Below are 12,376 nucleotides of genomic sequence, written 5' to 3'. Positions count from 1 at the left end.
CGTGATCAGACCAGAGCATCTTCTCCCAGCCTCGGTTGCTGCAACGTGCGTGCCCACCTACCTTCAGGCTTCCTTTCAGACGTGCACCCTCCCCCCCGCTCTGGAAGTAAGTCGCTTCTTCAGGAAAGGAAAGTCTTGGGTACTGGAGGAAGGAAGGGAGGGAGGCGCGCTGCTGCGGTGGGGGCGAAGGGCTTCGAGCCAGAATTCCTGGGTTCTCTGTAGGAGAAACGGAAGGGGAGAGAGAGAGAGAGAGAGAGAGAGAGAGAGAGAGAGAGAGAGAGAGAGAGAGAGAGAGATGGGGAGCCGAGAGGAGGTTCCAGAGGGTTAAAACAAGGTGGGGGGGGCATCAGGGAACCCGCCCGGACTCCTGGGTTCATTAGGAAAGTCCGTGGGAAGTTAAACCCAAGAAGCGCCGGGAGCCAGGATATATGGGGGAGTGGGTGGCTGGGAGCTTACTGGATTTCCTGAGGAATGGTGTGTATTCCAGCTTCTGCCAACTTGGGAAAAGGGCGTGACCCCCGTGAGATTTCCTTAAGATGCTGCTCTGTTTATGAACTTTTGGCGCATCACCATTTTGGGGGTACCACACCATGCCAATAACGCCTCTCCGTCTTGAATTTTTTTAAGTGATCCACTTACAGTACTTACTGTTTGGTTAGTTTTGCAGGGGTAGGTGTGGCCGACTTGGAACTTAATGGGATTTGATTGATGCCTCTGCTTCCACCTCCTCATTCCTTTAAAAATAGTAGCAATAATAGAAACAATGGAATACCTCGTGAACATAATTTTTGGCAGCTGTTTGTGTGTAGGGATGCCAGTGCAGGGCATGTTGGCTGGGTGTGTTCTGGAAGGTGTGGATATCGGTATGAACAACAACAAGACTTTTAAGGTGCCACAGGGCTCTGACAGTGAAAGCAATTTGCACCAGAAACACTTCAGGGACAAAATAAAACAAACAATTAAAGGAAGAAGCCTGGCAAATAAATATACTCAAGTCCATGCAGAAGGGGAGGGTCAGTACCTCTGGTGGGGGGATGTGCCGTACTCCTTCTGGGGTAGTTTGTCCACCTTTGTTGCCAGAAGGCTTTTAGTCTATTAGCAAAGGAAGAAACCAAAGAGAACCATGGCTGTCTCACTGGAACGCATGCAGGAAATTATCCCGGATAAGTTGCAATCCCGAATACTCAAAAGCAAGCCTCATTTGTCACAGTGGGGCTGGTTTCTGCACAAACTGTAACAGATACGTCTCCATAATTCCCAGGTTTGCCCATGGGGTGTGGCCACAATGGGAGTGTTTGCATTTCTCAAGATGGAAGTCATGTTTAACAGCGTCTGTGTGCTGCACATGTCATGCATGACGTGCACAGCAGGATGGCCGATTTCCCTCAAATGATAGCTTGTGCCATTTTGGGGGCGATACATGTGTGATGTGCATTTATGACAGTACTGCGTGCTTTGCAATGTGAGCGAGCATGCCTCGGAGTGTGCGATGCATTTTTGTAAAGGAGACTTCACAAAAGCCTGCAGGCTGTTTTAATGCACAGTGACTTTTACTAGCCAGTGGATGCTGTTGTTAGCTACTTGTGGCACATACTGAAGACCTGTAGCTCCACTTACACACTTTAGTGCAAAAGAAAACTGCCTTGACTGACAGATTTTGGAACTAACTTTCTAAAATATTAACCTTTGGTTTTCTTCCATTCTCCTCCAGTTGCATGGAAAGATCCCTTTTTCAAATCCGGTGTCTTGATTTGCTGATCAATAAATCATCGTGTTTGGGAAGTTATAAGATGAAATGTTCAGAACAGGCATCCCCAAACTGCACCCCTCCAGATGTTTTGGCCTACAACTCCCATGATCCCTAGCTAACAGGACCAATGGTCGGGGAAGATGGGAATTGTAGTCCAAAACATCTGGAGGGCTGAAGTTTGGGGGTGCCTGTGTTCAGAGTGTCTCATGGCTGTTAATACTTAAAAAGGAGAGATTCCCAGAGAGCCTTATTTATGTAAACCTCAAATCACACACCCCATCCCATACCCTCTTGATCTCTTTCATCTCATTAGATGCCTTGAACAGAGAATCCCAAACTCCCAACCTTGCCTTCCCATTATACTCTCATCCTGCTCACGGGATTTGAGGTTTTTTTTGTTTTTGTTTTTAACAATCTGGTCATGAAGACCCTAGCTCTTTTCCCCCCGGGTGGCACTTTGAGGGTGAAGGAGCCACCTCTCCTACAGCTCGACTATTTTCCAGCTTCCTTATTTGAAGTGGGCAGGAGTGGAGTACCGGTGTGTGTGTGTGTGTGTGTGTGTGTGTGTGTGTGTTTAGTTCCCTACCATGGGCATTTCATCCTTGTATGCTCAAGGTTTCTAGCTAAGAGTTAGCTAATACTTTCTTGATAATGATCTGTGTCACTTAGCGGAACCGCAGAGCCATTTCTTCAGAGAGCCTTTATAGTAGCATTTAAGAGCTGTGTGCGGTTGCGTCATGCTTCATTGCATGTAGATAATGGATCATGTGAAGTTTTGCCTTAAATCGGAGGGGTGGGGAGCCTCAGGCATAGGGGTGAAATGTGTTCCTCAGGCATGGGCATAGCCAGGGGGGCAGCTGCCCCCCAATCAAGTAAATCAATAAAAATACTTATTTAACTGAGGTTCTCTCCCCCCCCCATAAATTCTGACCACGCCCATGCCCTCAAGTCTTCTCAGTCTGGTCCTCAATAGTCTCTTGAGGCCACACCTTTCTCCTCAGGCTGCACTCCACACCAGTCCTCCTCAAATGCTTTTTTGCCCGTCTTGAGATGTGGTTTTGAGGTGTAAAGGTAAAGGTAAAGGGACCCCTGACCATTAGGTCCAGTCGTGACCGACTCTGGGGTTGTGCGCTCATCTCGCATTATTGGCCAAGGGAGCTGGCGTACAGCTTCTGAGTCATGTGGCCAGCATGACAAAGCTGCTTCTGGCGAACCAGAGCAGCGCACGGAAACGCTGTTTACCTTCCTGCTGTAGCGGTTCCTATTTATCTACTTGCACTTTGACGTGCTTTCGAACTGCTAGGTTGGCAGGAGCTGGGACTGATCAACGGGAGCTCACCCCATCACGGGGATTTGAACCGCCAACCTTCTGATCGGAAAGCCCTAGGCCAGGCATCCCCAAACTTCGGCCCTCCAGATGTTTCGGACTACAATTCCTATCTTCCCCAACCACTGCTCCTGTTAGCTAGGGATCATGGGAGTTGTAGGCCAAAACATCTGGAGGGCCGCAGTTTGGGGATGCCTGCCCTAGGCTCTGTGGTTTAACCCACATCGCCACCCGCGTCCCCGCTGTACCCCCGTCTTGAGGTGTACCAGTCCCTTTTACTTGCTTGGACGGAGAAGCTAGAAATGTCCTGCTTTGCATGCCTGGAATGTAGCCTAGTTTTCACATCCCTGAGCATCACATCCCTTTTTCTGACCACACCTATCGCTGGGATGCAGCCCCAGGAAGCTTCTCCTTGCAACAGTGTGGCCCCCGGCTGAAGGAAGCTCCCCAACCTTGCTTGAAAACACTCCTCCTTTCATGGATTTTGAGGGCAGCCTTAAGTAACCTGCTGCCCTCTCAGCTGCCTCACATTTGCCAAATGGAGATTACAATCCAGTTCTTGTTCTTGGAAAAGCCTCCAACAGCACGGCGGTACTTTAGTATTTTTAGCTGCTCAAATCAGGGGACTCAGTGCGTGATGGGCATGAGCTGCCTATGCCCACTCTTTGGAACCCCCAGAAACATTACAATAAAGGCGGTGCAGCCTTCAGCATAAAAAAAGGTTAGCCACTCCCTGTTGTTGGTGTGATGATAATGTTAATGTAAACAGCTCTGGGCACCCTCCCCTCTTCAAAGCCTTGAAAGCTGGAGTGGTGGGGTTTTGATAATGTAAAGCAAATGCTCTTGGAATAATTTGGGACTGTGAATAGTCACTCAGTTCATATGCACAGGGGAATAATATGGAACCTACTTTTTCAGGTTGCAGGTAGGGAGTAACATCTTAGGCTGCTCCTTTGGAGGGGGGGGGAGGTCCCCTGCACACAGAAAACCAGCCTGCTAGGGTTAAACTCTCCATGAGGCATTAGTTTTCTAAATGCAAGGAATGCAGGGGTGTGTGTGGCAGTGGCAGGTCCTTCAAGGTCCCCACCCCCTTGATTCTGCTGTTATGTATAAACTGGACCTGTGCATTACTGCTGGAAAACTGGGCAGGAAAGTGTCACAGAAGCTGGCTCTCTATCTTCATCCCCCCCACACACTTTGGTCTCTTCCCCCAAATAACTGTCATAGCTGCATTTGTCTGGGCAGGCTGGTTAGATTTTACTGGGCAACCCTACTTTTGTGGCACAACTTGCAAAACTGCTTTGATTACCCCCTTTGCTCAATCAATGACCCAAATGCGAAGAGGGTGGGTAGCTCAGAAGAGGTTCTTGCAACATGCCTGGCAGGGTTTGAAATGCCTTTTTATTGTCGCCTCTCTCCTTCCACAGCTGCTTCCCTTCTCTTTCTGCCATTTCTCCTTTTCCCCTTCCACCTCCTTGCCCACCCAAACCAGCATCTTGGCGTGCCTAGACAAAAAGGGACTCTGGCTTCCAAAACAGAAACAAGGAAAGGAAGTTGTAGCTGCTGATGGAGGCGGGGTGAGGGGGGGGCACTGTCCCCAGCTTTTAAAAGGTAGGGAAGGGAATTGTGACTTTTTGAGAGATGGCCCAGAAGGAAGACAGTGGAGATGGCTGTGAGCCCAGCCAGAGCATTCCTCCTCCCTTCCAGCTGGGAAGCAGCAGCGCATGATTGAAACCAAATGTCCAACTTTGGGTAAAGCGGGATTTTCTCCTGGCCTTATATGGATAACAGTGCAAATGGCTCCCACCCGCCACCCCCCCCCCCACCTCCAGGCAAATATCTCTGCCTGCTGGCCTTGCCTCGGCTCTTGCAGGAAATCCAGATGAGGAAGTGTCTTCCCCTGATGAAAGGCCAAGAGCAGCTCTGCCTTTGTCCGACAGAGAGGGAATGTTGCTCCCAAGCCTCAGTCTAACCTAATTTTAACGCAACTGAGATGCTTTTCCAGACCCTCCTCCCCTAGGAATTCCCATCTGCTCTCACCCAGTTGTTTGGAAGTCACAGTTAGGATTGACCACTGTTTGTGTTGCCAAAAAAGAGGAAATGAAAAGAAATGCATTGCTAAAAAAAAGGATAAAAGGAGATGGTTTGCCTAAGATTTGCATATACTATACTGGCTATTTACTGATTTGTACATCTGTTACTACATTGATACCCCAGCTTTCCTCCTAGGAGCTTAAGGTGGTGTGCATGACTCCCCCCCCCACACTTTTCAATTACATCCTCCCCACAACCCTGTGAGGTAGGCTGGTCTGAGAAATGTCTTGCCCTAGTGGGAAACACTGTGGCCAGGTTGACCTCCTGTGTGTCCTGCTCAGTGTGCTGTCCAGAGGCTCCCTGTTGATTTTTTTAAAGAAATGAATTTTTGCATTGCATTTATTTATTGCATTGCATTTATTCTGTTTTTATGCGTCTTTATATCTTCATCTTTAAACCAGACAGAGAGGACGTCTTCTGTAAAGCAGGATACCTGGTTATGCCTGCATAACACTGCTCTAGTGCAGTGTTTCCCAACCTTGTGCCTCCAGCTGTTTTCGCACTACAATTCCCATCATTTCTGACCACTGGTCTTGCTAGCTAGGGATGATGGGAGTTGTAGTCCCAAAACATCTGGAGGCACAAGGTTGGGAAACACTGCTCTAGTGGTTTAGGACCACGTGGGATGCCCTCAATGGCAAAGGCTGGGTTAGCAACACACAAACACACACACCTTTTTGATGCTAATTTATTATTTGTTTATGTTTATGTATATTATTTATTTATGCTTATTTATTTTAAAACATTTATATGCCACCCTTTGTCATGGTAGATTTCAGGGTGATGTGCAAAACCTAAAAGCTGAGAAATGCAATATTATTATTATTAATAATAATAATAATTAAAAAAAAAACAGGCGAAAGAGCAGGAAGCCAGGGGAGAAAACCTCAAAAGGGACTAATGCTAACATTTCAAATGTCTGGGTACATAATAATCTTTCTGCCTGGCACCTAAAGGATACTGATGTTGATGCCAGGCCACTTTATAGCCTTTTTTTTCCTTCCAAGGGAGAAGGAAAATAAATTCTTATCCTTTAAAACATATCCCTATGGTAACGTTCTGTGTGTTTTGTTCCCATCTCCCTAAGCTTATGTTTGATGCCTAAAATTTAGGAAGAACTTCTCCTAAGTCCTTCGTAGCTAGACTTAACTGAAACAGGCTGACGTACCAAGGGGGATAAATGCTTAGCTCCACGAGAGACGAGGGGAGACTACAGAATCCTCCTTCCTCTGCATTGCAGTCATGATCCAAATTATCTTCATATTCTGTGGCTGCAGTAGCTATTTTTCAAACAAACTCAGGAGGTGCAACTGTGGCTCTCCCCATCATCTTGTTTTGTCTTCAGGAGAACTTAACATTGAAGTAGTTTAAAAATAAATAAGAGTTATCTCACTCTCTAACGGCATGTCTGTGGTCTATAAAGATTCTGGGGTGTTTTTTTTCTTTTAAAACACCCCCCCCTTTTCATTTTTATAATTTTATGTACAGTTTGCCATGCTTTCACATCAGCTTGTATTTTTTGCAAAAGACATGCAAAGATCTGTTTAGAGCGTTTTTGTATGCCATTTTACCCAAACAGGCATTTTGTTGCATATTGTTTTCACTGATACAAGCAATTTCTGTACATTTTTCTCTAATGCAATCTTCGTACACTTTCCTTTTTATATGGTTATTTTTGGAATGGCGTTGCAAAATTAAGAGAAACATGAATTTTGAAAGATAGCTGTGCTCCCACACCCACACACCCCCTTGCTATCTAGTATCTGACAATTTTTCCAAAATAGTTCTGGGGGACTTGAAAAGGCAGTGGTTTTAAACCTGTCCTTCCTCTGAGAGAGTTCAGGATTAGGCATGTGGTCCTCCCACACACACACCTTTTATCCTTCACAACAACCCTGTGAGGTAGGTTAGACTGCAAGTCTATGACTTGCTAAGTGTTACTTTAGTCTTAAAGTAAAGTTACTTCTTGGATGAGTGGATGAGTGAGGATTTGAACCTAGGTCTCACTGATCTTAGGCCAGACTGGGCAGCACACCCGTCGTCTGGAGGGCAGTGCAGTTGGCGCAATGGGCTCTGGAGTAGCATTGCTGAAGACAAGCCCCTCTCCTAATAGCACACAGTCACTAAGGGAGATTAGAAAGTCAGTTGAAAGCCAGATGGTTGGAAAGGCATGCTCTTTAACCACGCTGTTTGGGAGTAGGAGAACAGGATGATTAAAACTCTTACATTATTTTGAGTGTGTGTGCTTGAATTCCTGCCTGGGGAAGTGCCTTAAGTCAGTGGTGGAGCATCTCCTTTGCAGGTAGGAGAGTTCCAGGTTCAATCCCTGGCATCTCCAAGTAGGACTGGGAGAACCCCGAAGAGCCTCTGCCAGTCAGTTGCATATTCAGTCAGTGGAATATTCAGCCAGATGGACCCAAAGAAGGCAGTTTTGTATGCTGCCCATTTCTAAGTCCCCTCACTGGCAGCTTTCAACTGCATTTGGGGCAGGGGGAATTCTTCCACCTTATTTCCACATTTGCTTTTATGTTTGCCCTAACTGCTGACAGTTTGGGTAGTTTTAAAGGTCTAAGCATTTTGTTACACGTTGTTTATGGACTCTTTGCTAGCCGCCTTGGAAGGGTTAGTACCCTAAAAGACAAATACACCCAATTGATAAATTTGAGGTGTATTTCTGGATAGACCAGTGTGTGTATGTGTGTGTGTGTGTGTGTGTGTGAGAGAGAGAGAGAGAGAGAGAGAGAGAGAGAGAGAGAGAGAGAGAGAGAGAGAGAGAGAGAGAGAGGCTTGGCTAAGTGACTGTGCCCAGCCTCTGCAAGCCTCGCCATGCCTGTGCACTGCTGACCCCGTTGCGATTGCTGCTAGCTTTCAAACACGCCAGCAGAATTGGCACAGGCAGCACAATGATGGAAACGATAAGACCGTGCAGCAAGAGCGACGACCTCTTTAAGGTACTTCCTGTTGCACTTCCTGTGGTGATGCTCCGGATGTGAGAGGGACCCGCCTTTTGGTAGCCCCCTTGCACTCTTCCCCCACATCTGCTTCCTCATTGCTCATGCGTTGCTAAACAGTTTTGTTGTCCTGGTAACAGCCAGCATTATTTTATACCACAAGCATTGCCTACCTCAACCTTACTTAGGCCACCTCTTTCTTGCCATAGGCAAGTGGTGGTTCTGAGGTCTGTGATATCCGGCCAGGCATCTGATACCGATCTGGATGCTCTGAAGTCAGCTCAGATATCTCCTGCGAACGTTGGTGGATCACAATTTGTGTCTGGCATCATATATCCAGCTGCCATTGTTTATTTTGATAGACTCTAGGCACTTATTTAAAGATGTTCATCTCTCATTAATATTTATTCCATGGCAAGAGCAAAACTGTTGCTCTCTGCTTTGTGGGGGTGACCTCGGTTTCTATCATGAGAGAGGGGCAGTAACACTGTTGGGAACATACATGTCACAGATTGGGTAACAGGACGAGACAGGTATGTATTCCAGTTACATCCCATCCTTACTCCAAGGAGCTCAGAAATGGTGCACATGGTCCTCTTGCCAGGTTTTAAAAATTTTATTAGACCATTGTGGGCCCACGTTTACTCAGTGAGTGGGGATTTGAACCTGAGTCTCCCCGGACCTAGTCTGACACTCTAACCACTATGCCACACTGGCTTTCCGAGAGACAGCAACATCAAAGGCAGAGATGGGGAGCCAGTGGCCCTCCAGATGTTGTAGGGATCCAGATAGGGATGGCAGTGATAGGAGCCATACCCAGCAACATCTGGAGGACCACAGGTTCCCCAATCCCGAACTAACGTGAATCAGTGAGTGTAATGAGATACTTTCCAGATCATCACCCTGACTACTGGGCCATGAACTGCTCCGTTGTAATCTTGCAATTGTGTGTTTTGCATTCTTTCCCCTAGATCCTTGCACGATGCCGGTAACCCGCTCAAAGTCCGTGGGCAACACCTCCGCCTTGACCTCTCAGCTGGGCATTGTCCGTCTGCTGGAGGCCCTCTTCACGTGTGTCACCTTCAGCCTGGTGGTCCACATCGACAGGTGGCAGGGTCGCAATGGCGACTGGTGCATGTTCTCGTGGTGTGCTTCCTTCGCCATCACTATTGTCATCTTGGTGGTGGAGTTTGCTGGTCTCCAGCACCGCATGCCAGTTTCCTGGAAGAACTTCCCCATCACATTTGCCATGTATGCCACCCTGATGTGCCTCTCGGCTTCCATCATCTACCCGGTCACCTTCATTCAGAACCAAAATCCCTCCCGCAGGGAACGTCCGTACCTCATTTCTGCCACGGTGTTCTCATGCCTCTCCTTCTTGGCATACTCCACAGAGGTCGGCATAACCAAAGCCAAACCAGGAGAAGTCACTGGCTACATGGCCACCGTCCCTGGGCTGCTCAAGGTGGTGGAGACCTTTATTGCCTGCATCATCTTCGTCTTCATCAGCTCTCCGATTTCCTACGACAAAGCAGAAGCTCTCCAGTGGTGCATGGCCGTCTACTGCATCTGTTTCATCCTCTCGCTGTTGGTCATTATCCTCTGCATTGGCGAATGCACTGGCTGGCTGCCGTGTCCGTTCAACAAGTTCCTCAGTGGCTATACGCTCTTGGCTGTGCTCATGTACGCAACAGCCACCATCATCTGGCCCATCTATAACTTCGACAGTAAGCATCGTGGCACTTCGTCTCGACCCGATTATTGCCGTTCAACCACAATGTGTCCCTGGGACAAGCTTGTTGTTATAGCTGTCCTGACAGCCATCAATCTCCTGGTGTACTTGGCTGACCTGGTATATTCCGCACGACTGATATTCATCCAAGGGTAGAGAACAGCTGGTGGCAACGAGAGTTAGGACAGAGAAGGTCAAGAAGGAGGGAGGATGTAAAGAGATGGGGAAGGGGAGCAGAAGAGGAAAGCAAAGGCATATTTTAAGCATTGCCTTCCCATCTTTTCCCATGCTCTCACCCTCTTCTTTTTTGCTTTTGTCTTTTCCACTCTTTTCTTCTGTTTTCCTTTCTTTCCATTAATCTTTTCTCATTTTTACATTCCTCCTTCCCAGTTAACCTTTTTTGGTTTCGCCTTGTGCTCGTCACCTGTTGCACGCTCGATCTTTTCTCCACGCCCCCCCCCGCTGTTTGCACAAGTGTGTCTGTTTCAAAACCTCACACGCTTCAAGTTTCCCATGCTCGTTCTGCCCCCTTCATTCCCTGCCCTTTGCACAAGCATCGTTTCCTTTTTGCATGCTTGTCCTTTGCCACTCCCTGTACATTCGCAAGGCGTGGCTAGCTAAGAGCTCCAACGTTCAGGGTTTTGAGGGTGGTGCTGTTTGTTTTCTAATGGTGGTACTGGAGGTGCACATCCCTGTGAGTGGGGAAGTACACTGGGGGGCATTATCCTAGATTGAAGGAAATTGCCAGAGTATTCCCATGTTGATCCCCGGCCATATGAACACAAGACCTTCCTGCATTCTTCTTGCACAGTTCATAAGACACCTCTTTCTCTTCCATTGCATGCATGCTCCTTCACCAGCCACGAAATCCGCCGCCTTCATGACTGCTCTCTGTCCAGGCTGCCAGCTTGCATTTCTGATAGTTGCATGGGTGTGTGCGCGTGTTTGTAGGGAGAGAGGATCCTGGCTTACTCAAATGTGTATAACCACCATCTTCTTTTCAAAGGGCAAGGGGATCCTGGTTGGGGCTGAGAGGGTATTAAAAGTGCCAGAGCCTTGAGAGAACAGACCTCACTGCTTGCCAGACAGGAAGGCTTGAGAGAGCTCTCCTTTAATTAACATATTTGCCTGGAAGTTTAAAAAAAGAAATGTTTTTTATGAGCTTTAAAGGCAACGAGTGCATTGTCTCACTTTGCAAGATGTCTCTTGGGGGCTGTTGGCTGCTAATGAACACAGATGCCTGAAAGGTAGTTGAGATGTGTTTGTAGAAGTCTCTGAAACAAAGGGGCAATTTGCTGCATGTGGCTTATGTTAGAACGAACAGGAGCTGCACAGAAGCAGGGCTGCATGGCTAGTTCTCCAAAAGTTGCCTCTGCCACCTCCATGGAGAGTTTATTCTATGGTTTATTCTTATTGATTTCTGGGGATTAAAGACTTCTCTGCCTGCTCGGTGAGAGATTAAAGCCAATGTGCTTGCTTCTGGTTGATGGTTTTTGGTGACAGAAAGGCACACCGTTCTCAAAAGTGCTTGTGTGCGAGCTGTTGACCATTGCAGTGCCTTGAATCCCTAAAGGGGACTTCACTCTTCTGCATTCAGAAGTTGGCTGTAGTTGCCTTTAGCAAAATAAGCAGTATTTTCTTGGAGGTTGAAAGCAAAATGACTCTATTTGAGGGGCTTAAAGCCAACAATTTGCTATCCTGAAAAACAGCATCTACATTGTAAAAGCACCTTTAATTATTCACCTAAGGATTAAAAATCCTTGCCAATATTATTCCTGAAAAAGAAGCTTGCTTAATTATTATTTTTTATACTTCTTTGAAAACTGCCTGCTATTGAGTGCCTAATAATCTGCTTTAAGTGTTCGTGCTGAGAAAAAAAATAGCAATATATTCTTATGGGGGGGTGGATAGAAAAATTGAACATGTGTGCTCAGTGGAGTGTTAAATATGTTATTATGCCTCTGTTTTGGTTGCTGAATCAGTATTTAAAAAGAGAATACGTACCAGGGGACACATCCTGCAGCCTAAAAAGACAACAACATTCTCTTCCCTTCTGCTCAGCACTAGAGTTTAGTTTCATGTACTTAAAAGAAATGAATTTACAATATTATTTTCATAATTTGCCTTTTTTATACTTCTAGATGTCATATATAGCATAGAGACAGAAATATAGGCTCTCCCTGCTCCATTTCACCCTAACTGCGGTGCTGTTGTTTGTGAATGTGTGGTGTTTTTTTTATATTAAAACTGCAAGTAAATATACAGTATGTGTATAAAATAAAGGAGCAATGATATAATAAACAGTGGCGATTCCCCTTTCTTTTGTGTCTGCAAAGAAGCTCACAATACATCCAGACATTTAGAGTTGGAGCACCTGGGGAGGGGGGAACCACCACCACCAGGTGGGTCTGTCTTCAGAGTTATATGGTGAAGCCTGTGTTGTTAGTGTTTGGAGACCAGGGTTCAAATCCTCCCTTGGCCATGAAGCTCACTGGAAGACCTTGGACCAGTCACTCCCTCTC

The 12,376-nt window shown here is 46.8% G+C and overlaps 1 protein-coding gene and 1 long non-coding RNA gene across 2 annotated transcripts; one reads left to right on the top strand and one right to left on the bottom strand.

The window, feature by feature from the left end:
• Positions 1-12,155, top strand: MYADM (myeloid associated differentiation marker). Its single transcript, XM_035134714.3, has 2 exons — positions 1-106; positions 9,094-12,155. Exon 2 carries the CDS (start codon positions 9,105-9,107, stop codon positions 10,008-10,010), a length of 906 nt encoding a protein of 301 aa, XP_034990605.1. The 5' UTR covers positions 1-106; positions 9,094-9,104; the 3' UTR covers positions 10,011-12,155.
• Positions 80-1,206, bottom strand: LOC148683982 (uncharacterized). The gene is made up of 3 exons (XR_015946728.1): positions 1,022-1,206; positions 649-734; positions 80-216 (listed from the first exon to the last, which is right to left on the bottom strand). It is a non-coding gene; the product is annotated as an uncharacterized LOC148683982 (long non-coding RNA).
• Positions 12,156-12,376: the final 221 nt, after the last annotated feature.

Source organism: Zootoca vivipara, chromosome 12 (assembly GCF_965207765.1).
Source record: "Zootoca vivipara chromosome 12, rZooViv2.hap1.1, whole genome shotgun sequence".
Taxonomy (NCBI): Eukaryota; Metazoa; Chordata; class Lepidosauria; order Squamata; family Lacertidae; genus Zootoca; species Zootoca vivipara.
This window is presented reverse-complemented; position numbering and strand designations above follow the sequence as displayed.

What these genes read in the sequence shown, in the direction of transcription:
- MYADM (XM_035134714.3), top strand. Translation starts at nt 9,105, where the DNA reads ATGCCGGTAACCCGCTCAAAGTCCGTGGGCAACACCTCCGCCTTGACC.